This window comes from Leptonychotes weddellii, chromosome 16 (genome assembly GCF_054177405.1).
Source record: "Leptonychotes weddellii isolate Sample4059 chromosome 16, ASM5417740v2, whole genome shotgun sequence".
Classification (NCBI taxonomy): Eukaryota; Metazoa; Chordata; class Mammalia; order Carnivora; family Phocidae; genus Leptonychotes; species Leptonychotes weddellii.
The window spans coordinates 13065094-13081670 of record NC_138384.1 but is presented as its reverse complement, the minus strand read 5'-3'; the positions used below and the strand labels follow the sequence as shown (position 1 = coordinate 13081670).

At 47.7% G+C, this 16577-nt stretch overlaps 1 protein-coding gene across 2 annotated transcripts; it reads right to left on the bottom strand.

Moving 5' to 3' along the window:
* Positions 1-7048: 7048 nt before the first annotated feature.
* DHODH (dihydroorotate dehydrogenase (quinone)) lies at positions 7049-16458 on the bottom strand. 2 transcript variants are annotated; one of them, XM_006742338.3, is made up of 9 exons: positions 16381-16458; positions 14033-14245; positions 13703-13902; positions 11902-11984; positions 9546-9733; positions 8850-8963; positions 8052-8205; positions 7716-7875; positions 7049-7275 (listed from the first exon to the last, which is right to left on the bottom strand). In XM_006742338.3, the coding sequence occupies exons 1-9, from the start codon at positions 16399-16401 to the stop codon at positions 7221-7223; spliced, it is 1188 nt and encodes a 395-aa protein (XP_006742401.1). In that variant the 5' UTR covers positions 16402-16458; the 3' UTR covers positions 7049-7220. The 2 variants fall into 2 exon arrangements, with proteins under 2 accessions (XP_006742401.1, XP_030893823.1); XM_031037963.2 differs by lacking the exon at positions 7716-7875.
* Between the last annotated feature and the right edge of the window lie 119 nt (positions 16459-16577).

The following is a 16577-nucleotide window of genomic DNA, read 5'->3' as shown; positions in this document are numbered from 1 at the left end:
CAATAGGTAAAAATATCAATAGAGAAAACATGGAAAAGATAGTAAGAATTACTGAGCCTAAGTGGAGGGGGTATGGATATTTATTATACTATTCTTTCAACTTTTCTGTATGTCTAAATTTCTTTTTTTTTTTTTTTTTTTTTAAAGATTTTATTTATTTATTTGAGAGAGCGAGAATGAGAGAGAGTACATGAGAGGGGGGAGGGTCAGAGGGAGAAGCAGGCTCCTCGCCGAGCAGGGAGCCCAATGCGGGACTCGATCCCGGAACTCCAGGATCATGACCTGAGCCGAAGGCAGTCGCTTAACCGACTGAGCCACTCAGGCGCCCTGTATGTCTAAATTTCTTATGATAAAAATTAGGCTAGAGCAATTCCCCGTTTGGTTTGGCTATCCCAGTCTTTCACCTGAGGTTAGCTACCGCCTGGAGAAAGGGAATGATGTTCCTATGGGCACTCATGAGTCACTCAGTTCAGAGGGTCTGCTAGTGGGTCGGCTCCCCACAGTCAGCCAGGGTGGATTCCAGAGCTTACGAGTGTGGAGAGAGAGGATGACATCTTGGCCCTCAGCTTCTGCAAGGACCTTCCTCCATTACCCAGGATACAGCATGGCAGCAAGAATCCACGAAGGCCATCACCCATTTGAGATAACAACATGGCAGAGGGTAGAAAATGAATCTACTACATTAAATCATCTTATACTGTGAAGGCATCAGTGGTGTATCAGGACACTACTGGGTAGAGTACAACAAATGCTAGACTTAAAACCAGAAGAATCTGTCCTCCCTCCACCGTTTCTACTCATAACATCTGTGGAGCATTTCAGCTTCCTCCTCTATAAAATGAGGATCATGATCACTGCTTCCCCTACCTCACAGGGCTGTCTGAGGACCAAAGAATATATTGTGTGTAATTTTCTGTAAACTTACAAATGTACAAGATTATTAGGAAGGTGACCTTCTTGTCCAGAACTTCTTCATCCCAGTAGGCTCCCATGCAATTATCCACAGACACCAGGACCAAATGAAATTTTTCAAAATTCTGCTTGCAGTGGTTTGGAAGTATCTCCACAAATTCTTTGGTTTTCCTCCCTTCAAAAATGTAACCATTTTCCCCCTCCCCTTGAGTGTAGGCTGGACTAAGTGACTTGCTTCTAACATAGGGTTGCCAGATAAAATCCATGATACCCAATTAAATTTGAATTTCAGATAAACAACAAATAATTTTTAGTGTAAGTATGTCCCAATTATTGCATGGGATATACTTACACTAAACGTTTATTCACTGTGTCTCTGGAATTCAAATTAAACTGGGCATCCTGTTGCTTGTGTTCGTTAGTTTTGCTAGAAGTGGCAGCCCTATTCTAATGAACAGAATGAAGTGGTGTATGTAACAGTACATGACTCCAGTACTGTGTCATAAAAGGCATTGTAGCTTCCACCTTGCATTCCTCTCTTGCATGACTCACTCTGGGAGAAGCCAGATGTCATGGTTTGAGGATCCTTGGGCAGTCCTATGGAGAGATCTACTGACACATCCTGCCAACAGCCAGGACCTACTCCCGAGCCACAGGAGTCAATCATCTGGATGTGGATCCTCCAGCCCCAGTTAAGCCTCAGCTGACTGAAGCCCCAGCAAGTGTCCTGGTTGCTATCTCATGAAAGACGCTGAGCCAGAACCACCCTACTAAGCTGCTCCTGAATTCCTGACCCAGAGACACCATGTGCGATAATAAATGATTGGTATTTCAAGCTGCTACATTTTGGAGCTTCGGGCTCCACCCTGACTGGCACTGAGGTGTCTACAGAAGGTTCCCCACCTTTCCCGGTCTCTGAGCTTTGATCACCATACCCCATTCTACCGCCTTATTTCAGACCAATCAAGTGCCCAGGACAAGTATCTCTGAAAGGTTTTTTAAAATAGTAGGAAGTCTATCTGTTAAAAGAAGATGAACTTTTTTTCTTAATAGGCTCCATACCCAACATGGGGCTTAAACTTAGGACCCTGAGATCAAGAGTCATATGCTCCACCAACTGAGCCAACCAGGAGCCCCAAAAGAAGAGGAACTTTTGAGGAGAAAAAGGGAAAGAGGACTAGTAATACTTTTCTGAGGTCCTGTGAGGCTCTTTCCCTACATCAGAAGGAGATACTTGGGCCCTGAGGCCCAATTCTGCTGATTCCTTGGCTGCCTGGTTTGGGGAAGTTACTTAATCTCTCAATCCCTGGGTTTATTTGTAAATACAAACATAATAATGCCTATTTACAGGACTTTTATGATGATGAGAAATATTTAAAATAATGTTCATTAGGCAGGTAGGATGTGCAAAGCTCTACTACACTTTATATTTAATCCTTATCCAACCCTTTGAGATGGATAATGTCTTTCTCTTCCTTTTACACTTGGGAAACTGAGGCACACAAAATGAACATGACTGCCCACAGATAATAAGTACCTAATGTGCCTGACACATAGTACACATCTTTGTAAAAGTTGCAGTTAGGATATCATTTAATCCTCCAAACCATTGGTTTTCCAGGTGAAAAAATGTGGCATCAGCAGGGTTAGTGGGTCTCCCAGGGTCGAACTCCAAAGTTTGCACTCTTTCCCGCCCCCTGGCCAAGCACAGCGAGTCATGGAGTGAACAGAACTCCCTGTGGTGGTCATTCTCCTGGTATTATTCCCACCCCTGCAAACTGCCCCCGCCCCACCCTCCGCTGGTGCTCCTGGCTCACAGGAGTTTCTAATTGCTGCCACAGGATGCAATGGGCCAGACACCTAAATCGGAGACCTTAATTCATATCTGGTCCACAACCCAGTTTTGATGGACTGGTACAGCATCAGCTCAGATTTTAAACACTGGAGCTGCCACATAAAACATGCAGATTTCTGCCTTCTCTGAGCCAGTGACATGCTGGCTGGCCCTCCTGGGTGGCAAGCCACCTGGAGCAGAAGAGTACAGTCTCTTTCGAGATGGGGCCTGTGCATTCCCATCTGCCACTGAGAGCAGAGCTGAAGGGCCCCCAGTGTCCTGCACACTCGATTTTCCTGCCAAGAGGCACTGATTGAACACCACCAATGACCTCCTGAGCTATCCGAGTCACATCATTGGCCCTGAAATGAAGGTGAGCAAATCATCTCAGCTCTGTGTCTCAGTCACCTGCTTGACCTTGAGAACACCATTCTGATGGGATATTTTCCTGCTCCCATCCTCATGGATGACTGGACAAAAAGTATTGGCTACAGAACCTGACCCAGAGCAACCTATCAGAAGGTCGGCAGAGAAATGGCTATTTTCCAAAACAGTGGCTGTGACTTGATGGACCTACCCCTTCAGGGGAAACCACTGTCGGAAGGAACCCTAGCCCCTTCGGATACAGCGCTGTGCCCACTTGTTGGCTCCACCAGCAGGAGGCTGACCTGAACAGGTAAGAATGGGAGAACCCAGGGAAAACTATTCCCTGTCTGTTTTCCTTCCCTGGGGTCTTAGTGGAAGCCTCTCTCTCTCTCTCTCACACACACACACACACACACAGAAATGGATGTGGCAGTCACTCTGGCTGCAGCCCAATGTGGCTTGCTAAAGAGACAGTTCCTGTTCTCTTTTTCCACAAGGAAGAGTCATAATGTAAGCTACTCCCAGGGAGAAAGTAGAGAAGGAAGAACAGCTTATTCCTGACCCATACTTGGAAATTCCCATGTGGGGCCACATAAGAGGAAAGGGGACCCTCCCTACCCAAGTTGGAGAGAAAGTATAAATTGGCATACCTCTCTCTAATGACGATTTAGCAGTTAACTACCAACAATTTAAGTGCCTATAACCTTTGCCCAAGCAATAACACTTCTGGGAGTCAATTTTACAGAAATTCTACCAGAAGAGCAAGAGATACAGAGATCAAGAGACTCACTACAGCACAGCCTGTGATGGAAGCAGTGAAGACAGCCTACACACGCCCAGCCATCAGTAATCGTTGGTGCGTCTATGCGGTGGAAAACCACAGTTCTGTTAGAAAACGCACGGTAGATCTAAAAGAAGAACCCTGAAAAATTCCATGATGGTACGTGAAAAAAGCAAGTTGCAGAATACGATTTAACTTATTAACTGCTTATATTTAACTACTGGGAAATTGGCCAGGCCAATTATGCACAGAACACAAAACATAAGAGTGAACAATGTATTAGCAAATGGTATTAGCAACTCTGCTAATGGTGATTCCACTCAATGATCCTGGGCCCCAAAGGGCTACCTGGGCATCATCAGTCTATGTCTCCTAGCACTGTGGGCTTCTCTGGGCTCTGGGCATCATTTTGAGAATTGAGAAGAATTGGTACTCCTTATCCCACATGGCCCCTGAACGCAAGCCAACTACTTACTCTGGTCCTCGAGGGAGAAAGAGCAGCCTGTTGCAACTGTGCTAAGAGACAGAATGTCAGTCTCCAACAGAGAACCTTCCAAAGGGTAACCCTTCCTGATCCCTTCCCTTGTGCGAATTTTCTCGTGTGCAGCATAGTCTACAAACTCAGCGGTTTGAAACAGTCACTATTAGCTCACAGTTCCTTTTTTTTTTTTTTTTTAATTTATTTTTTGAGAGAGAGAGAATGTGTGAGTGGGGCAGGGGCAGAGGGGGAGAATTCCCAGGCTGACTCCCCACTGAGCACAGAGACTGACACGGGGCTTGATCTCACCACCCTGAGATCATAACCTGAGCTGGAACCAAGAGTCGGAGGCTCAACTGACTGAGCCACCCAGGCGCCCCAGCTCACAGTTCTGTATCCGTAGTTGAGGCTCAGCTGGGTCTTTTTTTTTTTTTTAAGATTTATTTATTTTAGAGAGAGCCTGCAAGCAGAAGGAGGGGCAGAGGGAAAGAAGTCTTCAAGCAAACTCCCCACTGAGCATGGAGCCCACTGAGGGGCTCAATCCCAGGACCCAGAGATCATGACCTGAGCTGAGATCAGGAGTCCAACGCTTAACTGACTGAGCCTCCCAGGCGTCCTATCCACTGGGGTTTATGTTCAAGGTATCACAAGACCAGGATCAAGGTTTTGGACAGGTTAGGTTCTTACTCAGACGCTTTGGAAATAATCTGCTTCTAAGCTCACTCAAGTCTTTGGCAAGATCCAGGTCTTTGTGGTCTGAGATCCATTCCCTTGCTGGTTACCAGCCAGGGGCCAGTGCCTTCCTTCTCATGTCCCCCACCTCAGTCTTCAAAACAGCAACACTTTGATCCCTTCCAATGCTTCAAATCTATCTAATGTCTTCTTCCCCCAGAGAAAACGCTTGCTTTTAACGGGGCTCATGTGATTAGACTGGACCCACCTGAATAATCTATCTTCAAGGCGGCTCCAATGTTAAGCCACGCAACTTAACAGTGATGGGAGGGATATCTCATCATGTTGCTAGGTTCCAGAGATTAGGACACGGCATCGGGAACCAGGGGGAGACATTTCAGAAATGCTGCCTACCACACAGCCCGTAGATGAAGTGACGTGTCAGTGCTCATCTCCTGATTTTTGATGGTTGTGTTGTGGTTGTGTAGCAGAAGGTACTTGTTTGCAAGAAATCCACACTACAATATTCAGGATGATGGAGCACCAGACCAGCAATTTACTCTCATATGACTTGGTATTAAAAAACAGTTCTTTGGGGCGCCTGGGTGGCTCAGATGGTTAAGCGTCTGCCTTCGGCTCAGGTCATGATCCCAGGGTCCTGGGATCGAGTCCCGCATCGGGCTCTCTGCTCCTTGGGAGCCTGCTTCTCCCTCTGCCTCTCTCTCTCTCTGTCTCTCATGAATAAATAAATAAAAATCTTTAAAAAAAAAAACAAAACAGTTCTTTGTATTATTTTCCTAAAATTATTCTATACATGTGTGCGCAGAGAGAGAAAAAAGATAGCTATGGACACATGTGTTTGTATATAAAAAGAAAAATATCTGGAAAAATTTAGAAAGATAGATTCAAAAGTTACCTGTGATTACCTCTGGGAAACAGTTATTTAAGGGGGAAAAGAGGTCTACAACTTTTATTTGGGGGCTATTTTTTAAAAAGCAAAAAACAAGAGAAAGGTCTTTGAAAAGGAGAGCAGGAGGCTGGCTGAGGGTTTCGTGACAGAGTGAGCAGATACAGGAGGGCGGGGCTGAGGCCAAGATTCAACCATGAGGCAACGGGATACATCAGCGCCGTTACCATCCTGGGCCTCTCGCAGAGCTTCCGAGAAATTGAATTTAGAATAAAATCCGTATTGAGGTGATGGGAACAAAGGGAGTTTCTGCCGGCTGTGAGGGCACGCCAGACCCCAACAACACTGCCCAGACAAGGTTTCCAGCTTCTCTCCACCATTTGCTTTTCGGTATTGAAAAAACTGGTGTTGCTCGATCTCTTTAGTTAACAGTACACCTCTTTAGCATCTTGTCTATTGTCTTCAAGCACCTTGAGAACCCTGTCTGCCCGATGGCACTCCAAGTCACAGATAATAAAGAAAGGGGACAGCAAGCACATTTTCCTGTGATGGGTTGAATTGTGTCTCCCCAAAATTGCTATGTTAAATCCTAAACCCTTGAACTTCAGAACGTGCCCTTATTTGCAGAGAGGGTCTTTCCAGATCCTATCTTTACCAAGGGAATCAAATGAAATTGAGGCCATCGGGGTGGGGCCCACTCCGACATGACTGGCGTCCTTATAAGAAAAGATGAGGACACGGACTCACAGAAGGAAGAGGATGTGAAGACAGAGGATGGCCACCCACGAGCCCGATTCTTGCGACTTTGTCTGTTTGAAATATTTTCAAAATAAAGTGAAAACTTTAAATAAATAAAAGTGAAGACAGAATGAAAGAGAGTCAAGCTCATCGGGAGCCCGGTGCAGATCCAAGGCAGCACAGGCCTGCGAGGACCTGCAGCATCGGGGCAAAGCCCAGGGGCCTTCCAGAAAGGGCTGGGATTTAAATCCAGGTTTTAAATGGCTTTATATTTCCCTCAAGTATTTTAATGTCCTTGCACTATTAAAGAGATTTGAGTCTAGAAAGAATCATGAATGCAGTTCATGGTCCGACAAGCGATTAAAGAAAGCCGTGTATTGATTCCGGTGACACTCATGATTGGCTTTGACAAAAGTCGGGCCGGAGGAAGGGCTCTTGTGGGTTGGGGAATATCGCTCTCCTCTCTCAATTCAGCCACAAAGGCCCGCCTGCTTTAGAAGATTCCAGATCAGCCTTGCCACCAACAACATCCTCACCTCCGATGATCTGCTCCAATGGCATCTGTGATTCTGGTAAAACCCTGCTCCCTGGAAAAAAGGGAAAACAAAGCAATTTCAGCAAATGGTGAAGGACAGGCCCTGCTCTCGCTGGAAGCCCACGTTCACCTAGGCTGTCAACGCCATAACTGCACCTGCCTGTCTCCCCCGTAGCATGCTTCATGCGTCCACCTAGGTCTTCACACTGGGAAGGGAACCAATGTCAAGTATTAACAGCTCCCTGACCTCAAGCCAATGCTACTCAACAGGGATGTTGCCCGAACTCCTCAGGCCAATAAACACCACCGTCTTGGAAGTTAATCTTGAATTCCTTGGCCCTGTTTGTCCTTTGTCAGTCTGTCTGTGGTTTTGAATCCTTTCTGAATGAGGAATAAGTAAAGACAGGTGAATAGCACCTCCTTCACTTGAGTCATTCTGAATTGATACCACCTGAACGTCTCCTGTTTCAAGCCACCCGTGGCCCCACTCACTTCAAAAGGGCCTCCAGCTCCCGCTTGACCCTGCCCACCACGGGCGGCCCGCGGTAGGTGAGGGCCGTGTACAGCTGCACCAGGGAGGCCCCCGCCCGGATCTTCTCCAGCGCGTCCTGCCCACTGCTGACCCCGCCGACCCCAATGATGGGGACTCCGCCTGCACCGGAACACATGCAACAGCGTGAGGAAGGGCAGGAAACGCGAGCACCTCAGCTGGCCTTCCGCCTCCGGCCCCTGGTGAATGCAGCAGTTCAGGGAATGCTGATTCGGATCAAACCCCCAGAGCCCGACAAGCCGCACACAAATGTGAAGACACAGGGACCAAATTCTTGCCTTTGGTGAGTGCATACATCTCCCGGATGGTTTGGGTTGATAAGTCCCGGAGGGGCTTCCCACTCAGCCCTCCTATTTCAGAGCGCAGGGCACCCTGGAGGCTGGCAGGGCGGCTCACTGTGGTGTTGGTGATAATCAATCCATCGATGCCCAACTGCAGTGTGAGACAGAGAAAGAGCCCTCCAGTCAAGGCACAGATAGAGCTGGAGAAGCTTCCCTGAGGGTCTGAGCCAGGAGCCGGGCCAGGTGCCCACACTACAGCCCCTGGAAGCAAGAGCCGTAACAGAGCTCACTGTGCTTCTAGAACAGGTTCTGGATGAGCCTCAACATAACCAGAGCAGCCATCACATATCGACTACCCATAAGGTTCCACTAGGACAGGGTTTAATCCTTAGAACCACTCTCTTTAGTTCTGCCCAAGGTCCCTAGGTAGTAAGTGGTGGAATAGGATTTGAACCCAGGACTTCCAGGTTCAGTCTGTGTTTCCACTACTCTCCTACGACACCGGGACCTGGGGTCAGACTGGAGAGAGGGACAGAATACCCTAGTCTGACCCAGGATGCAAGCACTAGCCTTAGAGCCCTTGCTGGATGAATGTGAGCAAAGAGGGGAGGGAAGAAGTACAGGAAAATGACGCATCCCAACGTTCGCTTTGTATTCTGTGATGAGTTACATCGTGACAGACACTAAACCAGCTCTCACTGTCACAGAAAGGAAGCCATGGGCTATTCCAGCTGGCCAGATGCCCCCCCCCAACCCGGCAGTGAGGGGCGTCCCAGGGCCCAGCCCAACTCGCACCTCTCTCACCACATTGGCGATATCCTCCTTGTCCTGGGCTGTGAGGTCGGGTGCAATCTTCACCAGCACGGCTGGCTTGCGTGCTCCCTTCAGGGCGTCCCTCTCCTGCAGCACCTAGAGCAACACGTGGCCAGAGATGGGGACCCCTGAGGCCACAGCCCCCAGTGCCCCTGACCTGCAGCCGCAGATCAGCGTGTTCTCACGCGTAAGTACAGCAACATTTCCTTTTCCGGAAATACAGCTCTCAGTTATGCCACAGACACCACCAAGATGGGTCTGCTTATCTTGAACCAAGGGATCCCCAAGATTAAGTCCCTAATGTTGTCATTGGTATTAGCTAATATATGAAGGTTTATTTAGACTTTTTTCCTAAAAGAGATAACAAGGAAATACTGTCACAAGTACTATTTGATAAAGAGTCATCCAATTCATTCATTCAGTGTGCTCACTGCTAGAGACAGCGAGACCCAGCCCCCTGCTCTCAGACATTCTGGTTTAACAGCAGGGACAGGTGACTGAGCCATTAATCACTGTTGAGCGTAATCAGGGTTACGATAGGGGATTACGAGTATAGAAGGGGGTCCTATCGGTCCAGGTGCTAAGGACAGCTCCTCGACAGTGACGCTGAAGCTTCCTTCTCTGGAGAGAAAGAACCGGACAGGCTGGCGAACGGAGCCCGGACATGTAATTGCCTACCTTGGTCAGCAGGTGGCGCAGCTCCGCCTTTCCCTGAAGGCTCCGCAGCCCAGCGGTGTTGGGACTGGACACGTTCACTACCAGGTAGTCAGCCAAGGGGCCCAGGACGCGAACCCCCTCCGCGTAGTCCGCAGCAGCGTCCACCGAGGTCTTATTCTTCCCCAGGTTTATTCCCAGTGGCAGCCCCTCTGTGAAGATCGCTCGTCAAGATTTTGTCCCCAAACGCCATTTCCGGTGCAACATGCTCAGGATGCCCCGCGCACCTCGGCACGGGACCTTCCCGGTCGGAGGGGCCAACACCACGAAAGCTGCGGGCGCGGCTGCCTGCTCACCGAGAGGAGCTCATCATCCTTGCGCAGCAGTGCCGGGGCAACTACTAGGATGTTTTACTGCATTGTGCCCTTTTTCTTTTTTAAAAATTTAGTGGAAAACGGTGAAATTAGGAGTGCAAATACTAGCCAAAAAAAGGTAGGGCTCTTTTAGAAAAATACATTTCAGAAACATGCTATGCGTGAAAGCTAGAGGTTGTCTGTACTTTTTTTTTTTTTTTAAAGATTTTATTTATTTATTTGAGAGAGAGAATGAGAGACAGAGAGCATGAGAGGGAGAAGACGACTCCCTGCCAAGCAGGGAGCCCGATGCGGGACTCGATCCCGGGACTCCAGGATCATGACCTGAGCCGAAGACAGTCGCTTAACCAACTGAGCCACTCAGGCGCCCTGTCTGTACTTCTAAGCTACCACGCTATCTGCAAAGCTCACTGGTATGTCAGTGCTGCTGGCTGCTTTCTTGCAGCTGGTGGTTGGGAAAAGACCTGGAACAGCAAGTGAGCCCCCAAAACGTGTGTCCGGTCAGTGGGATCAAAGAGCAGCATCTAGTGTTGCTAACCACCTCCTCATACCCTAAACTGGTCACCCTTTTAACCACCCCCTTGAAAGTAAATATTCCCTGGGGGGAGATGAAGAGGGGGTTAGCGCCCAATTAGACAAAAGCTCCACAAGGCCTCCAAGCTTCCCAAGTCCAGCCTCCACCAGGCCAAGCCATCTGTAAACTGATTCTTCCCTCACGGGTAAGCTGGCTTTAAAAAGAGCATCCCTTTCATGCAGCTAATGGGTCTTCCATCAGCAGTTAGCTGCCCAAAGGGCCAAGACTTTGAAGTTAGAAATTTCTGAATTACTCTGTCCTCAAAGGACACCAAAGCTTTTGTCAATTATGTTCCTTATTGTGCTCACAATAAGCTGTCTTCAAGTCTTCTAGCTGCTGGAAAACAACATGTGCAGAACTCTGCTCTAAGATTCTGCTTCACTCCAATCAATGTGCGTGTTGGAGTGGGGTGAGAGGATGGGCAAGGGAGAACAGGGGAGAAAGCTTGCACTGGGAACAAAGAAGGAAAGGATTTAAAAAAAAAAAAAGGAAAGGAAGGCAAGAAGGCAGTACAGTATCACAAGCCATGGAGGTCCTATTATAAGGCTCAAAGTTCCCCAAATAGGAAGGTCTATAGTACTCAAGGTCTGCTACCTGGGATTTCCAAACAAGGTCACTTCCTGCTAAAATCAGAGATTGCCGAATGACTTGGCCCTTTCAACCTCACTTCCTCGAGTGAAGCTCATGTCCACAGGTTTTTCTCATCTCACTACCAAGCCATTTAATGAGACTAAACTCCTGGAAAGAGGTCCAGAGGGACCCAATGAGGAAAATGGCCACAGCCCCACACAATCTCAGAGGGCAACTGGGAAGGCGTGGTGAGGACAAAACAGTGCAACAAGCACTTATGTGCAGCCTGAGGGGCAGCAAAGCAGAGCCCCCAGAGAACATTCAGCAGCATCCCTGAAGGTAGCCTCCCGACATGCATGGTGTTTCTGAGCAAGTCATGATGGGTATTTTCCCAAATGCCAAGATCAGCTCTCCCTAAGTAGGAAGGAGTACGAGTAATTTTAATTGTCTTCTTTATGCTTCGCTGTACTTACTAATGCTTCTGTAATTAACATGCATTATTTACATACACACAAAAGGACAACAAAGCAAGACAGGAAGATGGCGCTCCAGGCCCGCTCACATCTCAACCACCCATGTGACCACTGAGGAGCCGCTCTGTTCTGCTCACTTCCAAGCTGCCCCAGTTATGATATAACCCAGGTTATATAACGAGGCAGAAACTAAGCGAGTGTTCGCTAAATTGTGAAATTCAGTTAAAATCTTGGTGGCTGTGGTAAAGCCAGGAAAATTCCCGAGTTCCATAGTGGTTTTTTTCCTATTCCTCAGTCAGGTTTATTTCACTAGGAATGTTCCTGACGTTTCTCCCACAGGTTTCCTTCCAATAAATGAAGAAAGCCCCTCTAGAGCACCCCCGCTTTACCTTCTGTGAGCCTGGCCTGTTTCTCCTGTCTGGCCCGCAACCTGTGTTCCACCACCGACAGTCCGTGACTGTTAAATCCGTATCTATAGCACAGAAGTGGGTAGGGAGGGGACGAGGTTAGAGCCCTCAGCCAAAGGCAGAGACTTTGGAGAGATGGCTTCATGGTCATTTCCATTATACTTCTGACTTTTAGAAACAGAAAAAAAAAAAAATCAGAGTCAGTTCTTAGACTTCCAAAGTCTAAACACCCCTGGAACTCCTAGAGAACTTGCCAGAACACCATCAAACATAGAGGGAAAGATTTAAATTTGTAAACAAGCTGCTCAGGTACCTAGCACTGGCAACAGCCCAGACACGCCACATGGCTGCCCCAGACCTGTCTGGATCGGCCCCCACTCCTTACTCACGTACTCCTCCCACCCGGAGTGGCTTCTCTGACCACCCCATCTTCCACCTCCTGCCGGGGTTCCACTAACGCCCTCCCGGAGAAGAAATAATAACCAACGCCTATTGGCTAAGCTGCTTTGTTACTTGCAGCCAAAACCACCGAACAGATACATCGGCACCTGTTTTTGTGGACTTAATAAATTATTCCATTCATTCAGCAGGTGTTTACTGGGCACCCACTCCGTGCCTCCCAGAGCAAGGAGGCTGAACACACAGGCTCTCCTCCCTCAACCACTTCTCGCCTACGGATTCTGCTGAGTACCGTTGTCCTGGTACCTGCAGTTACTTGGGGAAGCCAAATCCTAAATCTGTTTTGCCTGGAAATTCTGAAGATACCAATCCCAGCCTGCAATGCAGCAGAAAGATCAATAACTTCATTTCCAATGCTGGAAAATTTCCCTGAAACAAGCACGATAAAGCAGGATGTGTGGCCAAATAAAATTCCCAGAAGGCAGTCTTCCAGAAGGCCATCACTGGGCCCAAAGGTGCCTATCAGAATCTCCCAAGGAGGTTCTCAAACCTCTGTTACCAAAAAGTAGGAACTTTTTCATTTTCTGGGTTTGCTGCAGTGAATATTGCCTAGGGATTACAAAGAGAAGGGCTTTACACGATCTAGAAGGCTCTCTCTTACTAAAAGCAGCTGTACATGTGGATTATTAAGTTTTTCAGTTTACTAAAGGCCAGGGCTACACCGTCCAATTCAAAAACTGCTAGCCACATGTGCCGCTGAGCGCCTGAAATGGGCCAGTCCAGTGCGCTCCAAGTCACGTGCACCCTGGATTCTGAAGACTTAGTACCAGTAAAACGTAAATAGCTAATTAATCGTTTTTATTTTGATTATATGTTAAAATGACATTTAGAATACATGGAGTATTTATAGTTAAATATAATAATCAAACAATAATTAAATAGACTATGTTATTAAAATCAATTTCACCCATTTCTTTTTCCTATCTTACTGTGGCTACACGAATATTTTAATTTACACACAGGGCTCACATTCTATTTCTACTGGACAGTGCTGGGCAAGGGCACTGGAGTAACAATGTGGAAAAAGCAAAAGCTCTAAAGTCAAATTTAAGTCTAAATCCGTACCCAAGCTCTCTCGCTTATGATGCCATGATTATAGGTAAGTCATGTAGCTCTCTGAGCCTCAGCGTGTATATGCATTAAACTAGAATACCAAAACCCGCTTTTATGCCTGCACACAGGAGATGCTCAACATGGTTCCCGAACATTCCAAATAGCAGAAAAATGTCCACACTGTAGGACAAAAAAACCCGGCAGATCTTACATTGCTGAGTGCCCTGCTGGGAAGAAGGCCTCCCCTGTTACCTGCGGGCTATTCATCTACCTGTTAATGACAGCTTGGTCCTCAGGGAGGCGGAAGACTCTGGGTCTGGGGTTTCCTTCCTGAGGTTTCGGAGTCACACTGCCAATCTCAACAAAACCAAAGCCCATCTTGTAAAGTCCATCCACAGCTTCCCCATGCTTATCAAATCCTGCAGCAATTCCAACTGGATTTCGGAATTTATGGCCCAGGACTCTCACTTCCTAGGAAGAAGGAAACAAAACCAGAGGTACGCAGGCTATCCCGGTGTTTGTCCAAGGGCAGGCCACAGCACGTCTAGGTCAGAACTATTTACAGAGCTTGTTAATCAGGAGGTGTTCCGAGAGCACCTACCAGCATGTCAGAGTCTTGAAACGTGGCACGAGGAAGGAGCCCCAGGGAGGTGACGCGAACGGCCAGCCTGTGGGCTGACTCAGGGTCCAGAAGCCTCTGCATAGCCGGCATCAAGTGTTCAGTGTAGAAATGTTCATCCCCCATAGCCGTCAGGTAGGAAGTGAAGAGAAGTCCTCCACCCCCCAGGATGACCACAGCATCCTGGGCCCGCTTCTGGGGGGGAAAAAAGGCCCACTGAGATTCCTTCCAGGCCAGACTGCAGTAACTTCTCTGAGCCCTTTACACCCATGCACACAGGACATAATGACATGTCACATGAAGCAATGTCCCTAGCCTTCTGCTAACACTGGCCTCCTTCATTTCTAGTTCTGCTCACACATTGGCCTCTACTTTCAGCGGCTGTATCCACACTTCTGACAGTCATCGTGCCCTGAAGGACTCCAGGCCAGAGGTTTCACGAGAGGCAGTATTGCCTCCTAGGGGACCTGTGGTAGGTATTTTGGAGGAATGCTAAGAGATTTAGTGGGCAGGACTCAGTAAAGGCAGACATCCTGCATTGTTTTAGGCTATCTGACAGATGAATTGTCCCTGTCCTGTATGACTTTTGAACATCTTACAGTATGTATCTCTTTATATTATCTGAGCCTATATTCCACCACATAAACACAAACTATCTCCTGCAGTTTTCATATACATTGACTTTTCCAGGAATGCAATTCCCTCTAAACTGAGGGACAATTGCACTATTTTGCACAGAACATTACCAAGGATTGTTCCCCATTTCAGAGATCTCAGGAATGGCATAGTGCTTTGCTTGGGTGTTTGACAATAAAACATACCCGAGGCGCTAGAATTTCTTTTTTTTTAAGATTTTATTTATTTGTCAAAGAGAGCTTGAGCACAAGCAGGGGGAGCTGCAGGCAGAGGGAGAAGCAGGCTCCCCACTGATCAGGGAGCCCAATGCGGGGCTAGATCCCAGGACTCTGGGATCATGACCTGAGCCTAAGGCAGATGCTCAACCGACTGAGCCACCCAGGCATCCCTGAGGCTCTAGAATTTCTAAACAGAGGCTTAAACACCTGACTATATCTCACTAAGTGAGTCATGCTGTAACATTTACATGCTGAAATGCATGTTATTTTATTATAAATTCCTTTGATTTCTCTTTTATATTCCAGTTAGGATATTAGTTGAACTTTTAAAATTATACAAAGACAGATTACATTATATATAAATTTTACTTCAGGATAATAAAAGCAGTTTCAAAATATTTTTTTAAAAAGGAGCATCAGGTCTTATTGAGTCAAGAATCACTATCCTGTTCAAAACGTGCTTCATAATGCTTTTCTCTAGTTATCACTGCCAGGTGATGAGTCATTCATTCATTCATTCATTCATTCAATCATCTGCCCAACAGTGATAGAGCACTCTGAGGTGGGCTAAGCAGGGTCCCTGCCTCTCAGGAGGAGACAGTCACTAGTCAGTGATCACGCAAATATGTAACTGTGAGGACTGCCATGAAGAAAAAAATGTATAGGGTAATAACAGAACCCAAACCAATCTCAGAGGTAGAGGAAGGCTTCCTTGAGGAAGTGACTTAAAGCTGACATCCAAAGGATAAATAGGAGTTAAGTGGACGCAGTGGGGGGCAGGAAAAAGTGTAAAGGCGCTCTCAGTGGCAGAGGGTAAAGAGATGCACCCAAGGAAGAGGGAAAGAAGAAAGACTTGTTGGAAACCAAGGAATGAGGAAAAGCACGGCTTAAAAAGGAGCTGGGGAGATAGGCAGGGACCCTGGCCAGAATAAAGATTTGAGTTTTGCTCCCTACACAAGTTAGTGACGTGATCAGATCTGCCCTTGAGGATCACTCCCAGCTGTTAAATATAGAGCAAGTATTTATTGTCTTGCTTCTAGTCTCCAGCGGATTGTAGGAACGCCCCTTAATGTCAATCAACAAGTATCTGGACGCAGTTACACAAGCCCCTGCCCTAAAATTTCATCTAGAAGGGTTGAGGCCATGTCTTAGTGTAATTTCATTGCACGTTGGATCCAGCACACGATGTTAGGCGGTCATGTGTTCATTAAACGCCCGTGTGCCAGGCTCAATAAAAGTCAGCCCACGTGCGTTGGCAAAGACCTGCATCTATCCAGACTGGAACGTGCCGTTACACGTGTTAATGCACACGCACGCATCTGCAGGTGCCTCCGCCCACGCACAGTCGTGCCCAGGGAGCCCACGACCTCGGAGCCGAATCCCGTCCACACCTCGCCTAGGTTAGCCCACTATTCTCCTCTAGCCCCCACCTGGCCCACACTACTCGCAGCCGCACAGCCCACTTTCTGAACTCACTTTGAGCTGTCTCCACGCCATGCTCCTTCCGCCACTAGACCCGCCTCTGGCTCATTTCCATTGGAGGAGATGGAGGTGAGCCCTCCAATCACCGCCCCTGCAGCTGCCACTTCGCCAATCGTGGGGCAGGAGGGTGGGGCGGGCCTCCCCGCGGCGGAAAAGGCCTCGCTCCGCCCCGAGGGTGTGTCTGGACGCCG

Excerpts from the sequence above, each read along its gene's own strand:
- DHODH (XM_006742338.3), bottom strand. The coding sequence starts at position 16,401 with ATGGCGTGGAGACAGCTCAAA. Across the intron at positions 9,734-11,901 it reads ACAGGCCAGGCTCACAGAAG|AGGGGCTGCCACTGGGAATA; the intron begins GTAAAGCGGGGG and ends CGATCTTCACAG. Across the intron at positions 8,964-9,545 it reads TGCGCCACCTGCTGACCAAG|GTGCTGCAGGAGAGGGACGC; the intron begins GTAGGCAATTAC and ends GTGTTGCTCTAG.